This window comes from Syngnathoides biaculeatus, chromosome 11 (assembly GCF_019802595.1).
Source record: "Syngnathoides biaculeatus isolate LvHL_M chromosome 11, ASM1980259v1, whole genome shotgun sequence".
Classification (NCBI taxonomy): Eukaryota; Metazoa; Chordata; class Actinopteri; order Syngnathiformes; family Syngnathidae; genus Syngnathoides; species Syngnathoides biaculeatus.
This window is the reverse complement of record NC_084650.1, coordinates 9448164-9461913: the sequence shown is the minus strand read 5'-3', so window position 1 is coordinate 9461913 and position 13750 is coordinate 9448164. Positions and strand designations below refer to the sequence as shown.

Here is a 13750-nt window from a genome sequence, read left to right as displayed (position 1 = left end):
TGTGTCCCAGGAATGTGACTTCCTTGAGACAGAATTGGAGTTTTGGAAGCAATGCTTTGTTTCCAGTAGTTGCTAAATGTTTGAACAATGCCAGTGATTGCTGCTGGTTCTCTTCCGCTGTGGGGCTAGCAATGAGGATGTCATCCACATAGATAAGGATTTGAGTAGTTGGTGCGTGTGGATGCAAATTGACACATCTGGTGATTTCGGTGGAGAAGATCGTGGGGCTGTCACAAAATCCTTGTGGCAACCTGGTGTAAGTGTACTTCACCCCATCGAAAGTGAAGCCAAAGCAGCCTCTAGCAGATGGATGCAGTGGGATTGAGAAGAATGCATTGCTGAGGTCAATAACTGTGAAGAACTCTTGATTTGGCTTTAGTTCGTTTTAACAGGCTGTGTGGATCTGGCACACAAGGAGCCCTTGACTTGACAGCCGCATTCACTTGTCTTAGATCTTGGACCAGTCTCCATGATTGTGAGTCAGCCTTTTTCACAGGGAATATTGGTGTGTTGCCCTCTGCTGTGTCGTCTTCAATCAAGATCCCTGCTGTCAACATATTCTGAATGACTGGTCTGATTCCTTCTTTAGCATCTGGTTTCAATGGATATTGTCTCACCCGTGGTCTGTAGGTCGTTTTTGGTTCTATCTCTGCTGGTATGGCAGTTGTCATCAAACCAACATCAGTTTTGGATGAGGCCCACAATTGGGATGGCACTGCTGGGAAGTCCGTTGCGGCATAATTAGCCATCACTGCCTCCTGTCATGCATTGAGATGTTTGGTTGGAGTGGCCGAGGTTTGCCAGTAGAGCTTTCTTAGTCTCACTTCTCCCATGGGATAGGTCGTGCAAGTGAAATACCCTCCTCCATGATCCTTCCAATTCTGAAGGCCTGGGTATTGGAACGTGAGGGCCAGTCCAGCCATGCTTTTCCAGCTCATTCCTGGACTCCAAGATAGGGAGACATGGTACAACTTTCTGGGATTCAGGCTTTCAGCTTTTGGAGGAATTGAGACTACTGCCCATGCTTGTCCTTCATCTGTGGCTACTATGTGATTTATGATGATCTTGGTGGGTCCAAGTTGGTTGAACCTCTTGACCCAATCTGCACTTGTTTTTTTTTCCTTGAAATACTTGAGAGTAACATGGAGTGGCCATTTCACTTGTGGAATTCCCAGTTTTGACGTGAGCATCTGTGTTGCAGTTCTTTCTAGGTCACGGACAACTGAGGTTGGACCAACGTTGTCAAGGTCCAGTGAATAAAATTCATCCGGTGGTCCGTTTCCTTGGCTGACACAGACGTCCATCTGTTCCATAGTTTTGATTGGTTTGATCCCATCTTCCGTGGCAATCAGGTTTATTCTCAGTGCTGTCAATAGGTCTCTGCCCATTAGATTCACAGGGCAGGTGTTGCTCATAACAAACTTGGTTTCAATTTGTTGGCCATCTTCATCCTCTACCAACACCGGGTGAGACCATAAGTTCGCGTTGTGCTAGGCCTCCAGCTCCTATCACTATGATTTGTCTTCTGGAAGCTTTTACTCCTTTAACTGGATCTATCACGACTGAATGGTCTGCTCCAGTGTCACATAAAAATTTTGTTGGTTTTTTAAATGGCCCAACTTTGAGCCACCGAAATGGTTTGGGTCTTAAGCAGTCTTCCAGATTTAAGATGGAGAGGTCAAAAACTTGGATTGATGATGCTTCCTCCGGGTCTGGTGGTTCTTCTGGCTCATCACCCTCATCTTGGTCCATTGTTTCCTCCACGGGGGTTAAAATTTCCTCTCACTCTTCCCCAACGATGTTTCAGCGCTGTCTTGAATGCTGTCTCCACTTCAGTCCCATTAAGATGAAAAGAGCTTTTTAGTTCTCTGAAATTAGAACACCAGGAAGTTGGGTCTGTCTCTGGATCCCCCAGGCCTGTACAGGCTTCAGAACATTCAGTTGCTGTCCATGGTCTTGGCACTAGGATGGTGGGTTCGTTATCTCCATCCATCCCATAATGAGGATTGGCAACAGCATACAGTGGGTACATCTCTGCAGCTCCACTTGTAGTTCCACTTGGCCCCTCTGGGTGGCGTTGTGTCCTTGCTGGGGTCTGCTCCTGCCAATCAGATAAGCTGGGGTAGATCTTCACTTTTGTCTCATCAGCCCTCCGGCGTCCCCCTCTGGTGGTGATCGGCGAGAATGCAGGGGCTGCAGGATCCGTTGCCTCTCTCCAATCTTCAGCCCCGCCTTCTGCTGGGCTTTGGCTCACTGCTAGGGTGGTTTCACTTCCTCTTGCGCTTGCAGCTTGCTGGTGTGCGTTTCCTGTTGCTGATCTTCTCTGTGGCGCGGTTGTTTCTTCATCTGGCTTGATGCCAAGGGCAGCAATCAACCCCCCTGTTTGCCTTTCTCGTCTCTCCTTTTTTTTCCGTTCTTTTTTTTTTTTTATATCTCTCTGCCTTTTAACACACTGGTCTTCCCAAATTTTCAACTTACTTAATTCCATCTCAACTTTCCCTTTCTCACCTTCTCTTCCCATCGAGTTTTCATGCATGCTTTTAATCTCTTATTTTCCTCGGATCTTTAAGATCGGGTCGGAAATCTTTTTCCAGTTTTCCTGCATAATGCCTCTTTACAATGTTAATTTCTTTAATCAAATGGGTTCTAGCGCTATTGTAGAGGGTCTTTCCCTAATACGACATCCGACCTCTTTAGCCTGGTAGAGTTGCCTCAGTGTTGCTGTAAACCACAGCTTGTTGTAAGTGAACATGTGAAAAGTTTTTTCTTGGTACACACAGCTCCTCACAGAAACTGACATAAAGCAGTAACAATATCTGTGAATACATAGGCTGCTCACTGAATTTTCAAAGACACTCCAGTCAGTGCAGTCAAAGCAGCTTTGTTTTAATTTTACCTCATTGGTCCACTTTTCAATTGATTTCACAAAAGGCTTTGCGCTCTTCAGTACTTGGCTGTATATAGGTAATTAAGTAGATTAAGCAATGATCAGAGGAGTCTAGGGGACCGCGGGGAATTGCGCAATATACGTGATTTAATTCAGTCACTCACATTTCAAAGATGTATGGGTGTGGTCTGTCATGCACCGGCCTGTCAAGGAATAAACACTAACGGTCTATACCTGCAATGTTCTGAAAATGCTCAAAGTTAAGATCAACATAATCGGCGTTATTGGCAACAAGGTAGCGATACATTGTAACAAACATTCTTGTCGGCAATCGTGATTTATTGTTGTAATCTACCTTAATTTACGGCGGCATCTATTGTCAATCCATTGAACGCTAGCATTAGATCTATATCTTCCTAAAGCATGTAAAGGGAAAAGTTTTCAACTTCAAGATATGGGGAAAATGACTGTTCTCAGTTAGATATGTGGACAGACTAGTCTAACATTAGAATTTAGATCAAGTCAAAGTAAATCACATTCTCATATTTATTATAGTTACATACTGAAACATTATCTGTTATATCCCAGAAATGTCCATCCATCCATCCATCCATCCATTTTCGTTGCCGCTTATCCTCACTAGGGTCGTGGGGAGTGCTGGAGCCTATCCTAGCTGTCAACGGGCATGAGGCAGGGTACGCCCTGAATTGGTTGCCAGCCAATCGCAGGGCACAGTATAGATATTTTTCTCAATCTCGTTTATTTTCTCGGTGAGCGTTAGCAGTAATGCTTTCAGTCTAGCTTGGGGTGTAATGAAAGAGGCGAATTCATGGTGGAAGTAAAACTACTTAGAGTTCAAGAACGACTCCAAAAGCTTGTTACAGTGTGTGCTGAGCTGTGTAACGTCTATTCACAATTTCTCATATTTCGATGTTAGCATTTATGATATATGACATTTTGAAATTTTGGTTCAGATTTTTACAGCAATCATGGAAGTTGACACATGATTTGCCTTTATGGGGCACATAAAATCATGTGGCAGGCAAGATATGGCCCGGGTCTGGACCTTGACACCGGTGCTTTAGACAGTATTGACGGTGCACTGCTTCACCCTCCTGAGAATCCAAATGTTGAACCAGAATTTCTTCGAAACCTCATAGACGTCTTTCTCACTGGCCTCACAGATTTCCTCCCACACTTGAGTTTTTATTGCAACCACTAAATTTACATTCCGATAGGCAAGCAAATATCCATTCACTCCCTCAGGAATCACACAGGCCAAAAATGCTGAACAGGTGGTCCTTGAATCTTTTACATGTTTTCTGGTTATTCTTTACAGTAGTCTTTGAGAAATTTGGTGAGGATCACCTCGTCGAGGCAAATTTTTGATGGTAAGATTGCCTTTCCACTTACATATTATAGGCCCAACTGTGCTCAATGCAACATTCAAAAGCTTAGATATGCGCCTGTAACCAGTGTCGTTATGTTTTGTAACAATTAGTTTGCGATGGTCTTGAGGCAGCTCTAAGCTCCTACCTACAGTGCCTTGTGAAAGTATTCGGCCCCCTTGAAGTGTTCAACCTTTGACCACATTTCAGGCTTCGAACGGAAAGATATAAAATTCAACTTTTGTCAAGAATCAACAAGTGGGACACAGCTGTGAAGTGGAACGAAATTTATTGGGTACCTTGAACTTTTTTTTAACAAATAACTGAAAAGTGGGGCGTGCAATATTAATCGGCCCCCTTGGATTAATACATTGTAGCGCCACCTTTTGCTCCAATTACAGCTGCAATTCGCTTGGGGTATGTCTCTATCAGTTTTGAGACTGAAATACCTGCCCATTCTTCCTTGCAAAACAACTCGAGCTCACTGAAGTTGGATTGAGAGCGTTTGTGAACAGCAGTCTTTAGCTCTACCCACAGATTCTCAATTGGATTCAGATTTCGACATTGACTTAGCCATTCTAACACCTGGATACGGTTATTTGTGAACCACTCCATTGTAGATTTGGCTTTATGTTTTGGATCATTGTCCTGTTGGAAGATAAATCTCTGTTTCATTTCTGAGATGTTTAAAGATTTGGAAATCTTTTTGTATCCAAATCTGGCTTTAAACTTTGCCACAACAATATCTCGGACATGCCTGGTGTGTTCCTTGGTCTTCATGATGCTCTCTGCAATTTAAACAAAACCCTGAGAAAATCACAGAGGAGGTGCATTTATACAGAGTCTTGATTACACACAGGTGGATTCTATTTATCTTCATCAGTCAACATTGGCTCATTCAGAGATCCTCACTGGACCTCTGGAGTGAGTTTGCTGCACTGAAAGTAAAGGGGCCGAATAATATTGCACGCCCCACTTTTCAGTTTATTTGTTTAAAAAAAGTATAAAATATCCACTAAATCTCATTCCACTTCACGATTGTGTCCCACTTCTTGTTGATTCTTGACAAAAAAAAATTACATCTTTATGTTTAAAGCCTGAAATCTGGCGAAAGGTTGAAAAGTTCAAGGGGGCCGAATACTTTCACAAGGCACTGTTTTATGAGATGTGTCTGGACTCACACCTTGGTAATTGTTAGGTCTGATTTGATAGTCAATTGCATTGACAAGGGGTCAAATTGGTATTTATTACACCTTAAAAAAATGGGAGGCTGCACACAATTAAAATGCTCGCTTTTTTTTTAATGCGCCCATTACACTTGTTTCTACATAGGTTGAGCTCTCATTCTTTTGTTAGCGACCTCATTCTATGAAGAACTGCTACAGAGTCTAGCCAAACAAAGGGCAAGAGGCTGCACTGTAAGCACTGTGGACCTTCACCTCAAAGCACTGGCAATAATGAGGAATAAAGGGAACCAAGACTCTTAGGATTTAAAAAAACTGTTTCCTCACAAATGCCATGGATGGCACATAGGATGGTATGCTGTGTGAGTAAGATGGGATCACTGTTCATGATGCAATGCAGGAGGCACAGGAACTGGGCCAAGTCATCAATGATGAGTTCGACCGAGATGCATTAAAGGTAGCTACTGTGGATCTTTTTCAGTTTGGACATGAGTCAGACACTTCTTTTGAAGGCTTGGCCAAGGATGTGTAATGTAGTGCATAAACTGCACTATGCCCAAACGTTTTATGCACACACATTTAATGCAAAAAAAAGTTTCTGCACAAAGTTCAAGTTATACCGCGCTAGTTTATTTAAGACTGTAATGTGTGTTATCAACAGTATTAATAAAATGTTATGACATTGAGCATTTATTTTAGTTGTTTGAGGGACTCTGTTCCGCGAATTTCAGGGACCAGGACAAGCGTGTACTGTCGCCTGTCTTTAGATATAGTTTAATGGTACATCAGCTGATTGAAAAACAATACAAGTACAAACCTAGCAAAATTGAAATACGGATTATTCTTAATATTTTGAGCATATGGATCGCATCGAATTGGTGATGCGCATTGTACATTGGTATAAGGGGTTTCCTGATTTTTTTTTTTTTTTTTTTTTTTTTTTCTGGAGATCAATTTTGGGGGTGTGGATTATACTTCAAGATGCGTTATGCACGAGAAATTATAGTATTTTATTCATTAATATATGAATGGATTTTATATAATCCCGTCCGTTTCTTGTCAGTTTATCCTTATGGAGGGATTAATGTGTCCCAGTGAAACTAGGAGCTAAATTGTCTGGGTCTTTATGCATGAAATGACCAGGGAGAGGGAAGTCTGGGCTTCTCTCCTTAATCTACTGCACAGGCGACCCAACCTCAAATAAGCGGGAAAAAAATTGATGGATGGGTGTAATCCTCTGCAATTGGCTGGCAACCAATTCAGGGTGTCCTCATGCCTGAAGAAATCTGGGATAAGCTCCAGCACTCCTGTGACCCTTGTGAGGATAAGCGGTAAAGAAAATGGATGGCTATCCTTTTTTGGTGTTTTTAGATTTACTTTATCTTTTCCATATTTACCGTCTTCGTGTCAGTTGTGCAAACTTTTTTTCTCTCCTCTGGGCTTCATTTCCTGGGGCCTCACTGTTTTTATTTCCCGTTTTGTTTTCGTGATGTTTGGTTTGTACTGTTTAACTGTCAGGTCAAAGAACTAAAAACATTATTGGGGTTTCTAGTGCAAGATGCTACATAAAAATCAAAATCCTAACTTAATGTTTTGTTCTTAGACAACACAAGCAGATGGGACTCAAAAGCAAATTAAAAAAGATGGTTAATAGTTCCAGCTTAGTCCTATCAAGTCCATGAGAAGTGAAAGAAAAAAATAGAAGGAAAACTAAATAAAACCATCTCTGTGGTTTCATGTCCAATAAAATTTGAACTCATTTTCTGAAGGATGAGATGTTTGTTTTGCAAACCCTAAAGGATAGAACAGGGAATTGTTTCAAAATAATGTATAAAAAGAAGGGGAAATAAGTGATTGGCCATCTGGAAGGTTTGATATGGAAGAAAAGAATTGATGAGATAACAGTATTTTTTTTTCGGGCACAACAGAAGATGTGATGATGGAGACAGTAGTGGAGGTTTCGACAGAGTGTGGACCCATTGAGGAGGAGGAATCTTTCCCCATCCCACCTGATTGTGAAACTGTTACCAAAAAGAAGAAAGCAGGTCAGTGTTAAATTACTGGAGTGGTACTACATCGACATCTTGATTTTTCATTTAGTAAGATGTAGGGATGTTCAAAATATTAACGATATAATGAAATGAAAAGTGCCTTGATATCGTTATGATCTTGTCTCTGTAGAAAATAATGAGCCGTTGTGCTTGGCAGTCGTTTTGAGCCACATAGCCAGGCCGCTACATCACTTCGCTTCATTTAAGTGAAAATGCACATGATTGGATGCGGAACCAATGTGTTTACGTCAAGAGAAACATATTGACTGGATGAGTGGCTCATGTGGCCTAAAGACTGCGTTTAGAGTGATCCAAAATCACTGCAACTTAAAGCCCCAAGTCAACCGTATGAGCGTCACTCTGTAATCGATTGGGTTCCGGGGTTACACCGGCCTCTGTCTCAGCAAATATACCATGGTCCCGATGCCTTCCATTAGGGTAGGACACCAGTGGGGTTAGCCTGTGTCTCTGGCTGCGGCAGCCGTTCCTGAGAAGCAGCACTTGATGAACAGATGACCCGCCACATTAATCAAGCATAGTGTCACAATAAAACTTGTTAGTGGTGTTCTAATGAGTTTTTAGCTAAAACGTGGGTGAAAGAACAACGCACGGGGAGTGTGTATAGATTCTAACTCCCTATTACATCGTATCCCTCTGCTAATGCACGCCATTAGTCCCCAAAACAACACAATAGGTCTACTCTGTACAAATAGACATCAGTCAGCGTTAAATTTGGGAGTTAAATATTACTACGGTGACTTTAGCTGTCAGACAATTGTCACAGATTTTAAACACTGGACTAAGTGATGGGGAGTTGGTGGGGGTCATGTGTGTTTACCTTGGGCCCAAAATAACTAGTTATGTCCTTGCATCGAGCCAGTCTCGCTCCATCTTAGTATGACAACCAGAGTGAGATTTGCACCTTGTGCATTGGTGAAGAAAGCAGCTAGCTGTCTGCGAGAAGTAGTGTGAATTCCATGACACATTGACCAGCACTTCATATATGTGTCACTAATTTCCATGTAACAATTCAGTGCGAATTGGCATTGTGCCTTGTCTTCCATGATGCGCCGTTCCCCTTAGCGAGCCTGACTGTTTTTGACAGGTGCAGGTCGACAGTTGATTGAATTATTTGCGAAGTACTGGGGGGAAAAAATGAATTGTTCACACAAGACAGAATCAGCGCACAAAGTTATCAACAAAACCTTTGATGCAGCCAGTTTTGATTTGCCATCTTGGCTAATGTGGACAATGTCATCATGTTTCAGTTAGCCTTAGTTAGTGGTGAACACGTAGTATCAAACTCTGATCCCAAATTTGAATTGCCCACATTTCAAATTAAAAGATTAGAGAGGCCGCTCAGAAAGATAAATAATCTCACAATATCACAAAGCGGATGAACAGAAACAAAAGTCCCATGATTTATTTGTTTAATTTGTTTCTAAACATGCTGTGTGTTGTTGAATGTTCATCCGCTTCAGATTTTACTTATTTTCCCACTCAAAAAAAAAAAATAAAAAATCAGTTAGTAGGCAGTTTCCTGTTAGTAATGTTATAAATAAAAAAATGTGACTAAAAATTTTAAATTAGGGAAAAGACAATTTCCCAGTGGGCAGCATAGCATGACTTACTGCAACAATAATGGCATTTTGAACGTATAGGGCTGGAAAGGGATAGAAGTACACGATAATACAGATTAACTTTGTTTTAATGAACTGCAATGTAACTGTCATAGGTAAGAGACTGGCAGTATGAGCCACTTGGTGAATTTGCAGCACCAGGATCTAAGTAAATTAAGCATGTGCTCACGCGCTGGCTCTTCACGTTCTTGAAAACGGCAATTGAGGGTCAAATCCAAGAGGAAGGACTTTTTTTATATTGATGGTAATTTTGTACTGCATTGTGATTGAGAACATTTTTAGAACCATTCTGGACTCAATGCTTTTATATAAAATAAGGCATGAAAAAAAGTGCTTCAGTTTAACAGACAATTGGTTCTAACAGATGACCCCACCCCCATTAGTCCGTTAAATCGAGGATCCACTGGCTATGATTTGAAGATGTCATCCTCCCAAAAACCTATTGGAAATCACACAGGAACTAGTAAAGGCTATCAAGAAGCAGCAGGCTAAAAAAAATAGCTCTTTTGGTTCTCCTGCTTTGACCTCTTCACCTAACTTGTACCATGAACATTCTAATACCATGATTTTTCCCATGAAATTGCAATTATTGTACCGTGAGATTGATTCCAGCATAAACCCCAAATCTGAGATACAGTTGTTGTATCTTCAGTCAATTGTGATTAGCAGACTGTTTGTTGTCCAGGGATGTATATAAGGAGGCCTATTTATTTATTTTAATTTAGGTGGACGTAAGAAGATGCACCAACCAACATCTAATGGCTCCTTTGACCTGGGGATTAAGAAGAAACAAAGGGAAGGAAAAGGTTGGTTTTTTTGTTGATTTAATTCCTGCCTGTTGGATTTTTTTTATTTTTTAACTTAACATAACACCATATATCAAATTTGTATACCAGTGGGTTATTGCACACTGATTGGCTTTTTTTAAACAATGGCCTTTGGGTCGTGTTCTTTTTATCCTCAAGCAATTTTATGACCTACCAAATGTATGAGTTCAGATGACTCGGTAGCATTTCTTTTTCTGCTACGAACAAAAACCCAATAAAACTTGAGAGAATTGCTGCTACTACATTAATATGAAATACCCAATAACGCAATCAGTGTTAGAGACGTCCAGGCCAGTAACTACACTAAACTGACCTATAAAAAATATATGTATTTCATGCAGTAAATCTGAATTGGTGAACCACAATATAGCGAGTGATTATTGTATGCAATTACTTTTTGGGTACACATTTACCAGAAGATGACATGACATTCTGTGTTTTTGTTCTAGGCAATACCACCTACCTGTGGGAATTTTTGCTGGAGTTGTTGCAGGACAAAAACACATGTCCTAGATACATTAAATGGATGCAGAGAGAAAAAGGAATCTTCAAATTGGTCGACTCCAAGGCTGTGTCCAAACTTTGGGGAAAACACAAGAATAAGCCCGATATGAACTACGAAACAATGGGCCGAGCCTTAAGGTCAGCTGTTTTACACAAACAAAAATTTCAGTAATTTGTTTAAAATCTCAAGCAAAGCAAAGCAAAGCATCACATTTAACCATGTAATATAGAATTTCTTTTTCAAGCAGATATTATTACCAGCGTGGCATACTTGCAAAGGTGGAAGGTCAGAGGTTGGCTTACCAATTCAAAGACATGCCAAAGAACATTCGGGTAATTGAGGATAATGATGAAGGGGAAGAGATCGAAGGCATGTGGTCCAGTCAGCAGGGTCCTGAAATCCTGGGCACCACCACCTCTGCTGCCTACCACACTCAGCAAACCTATGTCACAATCATCCCCAACACCACCACCACCAGGTTTTCACACTTTAGTGCACTTTTTGAATTTCCCTTTGATTTTTTTCATAAACCAGACTGATAGCTTCTAAAATGAAGATTTATTATTTAGTCATTATACAGGGAGTCCTCGGGTTAGGACTGTCTCGACCTAAGACGTTTCAACTTTACAACACCCGTCCCCTTCCCGCCATTTAGTCTGGCTCATGCTTGTCTGTGTTTTTGCGCCAGGAGTATCTTTGCATTTTTCGCCCTCCTTTTTAGACATTGTCGCCCCAAAGAAGGAAGCTGTCTTTTAATAATGGTGGAATCCGACTTAAGTTGTAATTCGAGTTAAGTTCCTACTGTAAGAACGGATCTCAGTCGTAGACTGAGGACTCCCTATATTGGTCATTTTCATACAATTTAATCAACAATTCAGACCCTTGCAAAAAAAAAAAAAAATGTAATTTACCACTTGGTTTGGGTAACCGTATTTTCACGACCATAAGCTACACCAATTTTTCAAGAGGTTTCATATTATAGTGGGGATAGGGCCCTCTACAATCGCATTAGAAACCATCCATTCAAACACTAAACCATCATACTGGTCCCCCAAAAAGCAGCAGTCTCTGTCTTAATGACTACAGGGCTGTTGCCTTGACATCTGTTGTCATGAAGTCCTTTGAACGCATTGTATTGGACCACCTCAAGAGTGTCACAGGTCCCCAGCTCGACTCACTGCAATTTGCCAATTGAGCTAACAGGTATGGGGATGATACTGTCAACAAGCACTTCATCGTTGAACATCTCGACAGTGAGGGTACCTACGCAAGGATCCTGTTCATGGATTTGAACTCTGCATTTAACACGAACTTCCCTGAACTCCTCTATTCCAACTTCTCCAGCTCACCGTCTCGCTCACAATCTCCCAGTGGATCTACAACTTCCTGACGGGCATGACACAGCAGGTGAGGCTGGGGGACACCACCACATCCAAATGCACTACCAGCACCTTGGCACCCCAAGGTTGGGTACTCTCCCCTCTGCTTTTCTCGCCACACACAAACGACTGCACCTCGAGGCACCCGACTCGCGAACTCCTGAAGTTCGCAGGTGACACCGCAGTCATTGGCCTCATCAAGACGGCTGTGAGTCTGCGTATCAACAGGAAGTGGCGAGACTAGAGCTTTGGTGTGGCCAACACAACATGGCATTGAACAATTTAAAGACTGTAGAAATGATTGTGGACTTCACGAGGCATCCTTCACTACAGCTGCCCCTCACACTCCCCACCGTCTTGTCACCGTTAAGACCCTCAGGTTTTTGGGATTTACAGTCTCTCAGGACCTAAAGAGGGAGATGAACATAAACTCCCTCCTCAAAAAAACCTAGCAAACGATGCAATTCTTGCGGCTTCTGAGGAAGCACTGCTTGTCACAAGAGCTGCTAAGATAGTTCTACGAGAGAGAGACTGCATGTTCTCAAGATACAGGAACGCAAATGAATACTCACCGTGTGGTGTGAGAGACTTTTAGCCTGATTACATGACCACAGTTTTTATGTTCTCTTCGATCATGTGTTTATGGCTATACATTATACTGCTACCTGCGTTTCTAAAAATGAATGTTTAATTTTTTCATCAGGGGTTGTGGGGACTGGAACAGATTACTTGCATTTCCATTCTTTTTAATGGGTAAATGAGTTTTGTGATACTAGTGTTTTGTGATACAAGCATTTCCACAGAATATATAAAACGTGTATCTGTCCAAAAATCTAATTAGCATCTTCAGAAAACATTACAAATCATGAAACTAGATTTCAGACCGCAAACTGTAATGACATTTTGGAATTAACAGTTTGAAAAATATTGCCGTATTTTCCAGACTACAGGTCATTCCGGAGTACAAGTCGCAACCATTAAGTCCATAAACACAAAGATATAAACATGTATAAGTCGCACTGGAGTATAAATTTGAATAATTGGGGGAAATTTAATAAATCCAACACCAAGAACAGACGTGTCATTTAAAATTTAAATGGCAAAAAAATAGAATAGAGGCAACAACAGGCTGAACGGTATGCTTACATCACATGGCACAACTGAGAACGTGCCTAGTATGTTAACATTAAGAGTTATTCCGATAACTATAGCATAAATAACATACTAAGAAGTTTACCAAAACCATCCGTGTCACTCTCATGTCCAGTAAATAAAATCCAATTAAATCTTTATCCTCGGTGTCACTTCTAAACAAGTCTGCCAACTCCTTCTACGTCGCTTACGTCAGACTCATCGTCAATGGCAGTTACAACTAGCCTATTCCAGCCTTTCTGAATCCTGACAGGATGGTTTTTGTTGTCCCGGAAGCCCATACTTTGTTGAGCCATCCATTGACTTCCTGGGAAGTTGCATGGCTGATTCACCCGGTAGCTGTGCTCTCCATCCATCATCAGAGACAGGGGCCCAGAGCGCCCTCTTATGGTATTGATTGTGAAAATAACAGATATGTGACTAAAAATGGATTGATGGATGTAATAATGTTAATTTCACATACAAGTCGCTCTGGAGAATAAGTCGCACCCCGGCCAAACTATGAAAAAAAAAAAAAAAAAAAAAAAAAAAAACTACTGGGACTTATAGTCCGCAAAATACGGTACTTTATTTTTTCCTGAAAAACAATTATGATCCCTTGATTTATCATTCATCTTTTTCATAAAAAGGAACTTCAGTGGGCCCCTCCCTTCCTCACTGCTGATGAAATTATATGAAAATGACCCATATGATGGTTGAGACTTTCCACTTACACAATTTATGTTGGCCATCTTAGT

General features: G+C 41.2%; 1 protein-coding gene across 11 annotated transcripts in view; it reads left to right on the top strand.

The window, feature by feature from the left end:
- Positions 1-13750, top strand: part of LOC133509078 (ETS-related transcription factor Elf-2-like) — an 82719-nt gene that overhangs the window by 58073 nt on the left and 10896 nt on the right. For all 11 annotated transcript variants that reach the window (XM_061835761.1, XM_061835760.1, XM_061835759.1 and 8 more), the window contains 4 exons: positions 7388-7504; positions 9876-9956; positions 10427-10619; positions 10730-10960. In XM_061835761.1, the coding sequence (XP_061691745.1) occupies positions 7388-7504; positions 9876-9956; positions 10427-10619; positions 10730-10960 (622 nt within the window). The remainder of the gene's footprint in view (positions 1-7387; positions 7505-9875; positions 9957-10426; positions 10620-10729; positions 10961-13750) is intronic.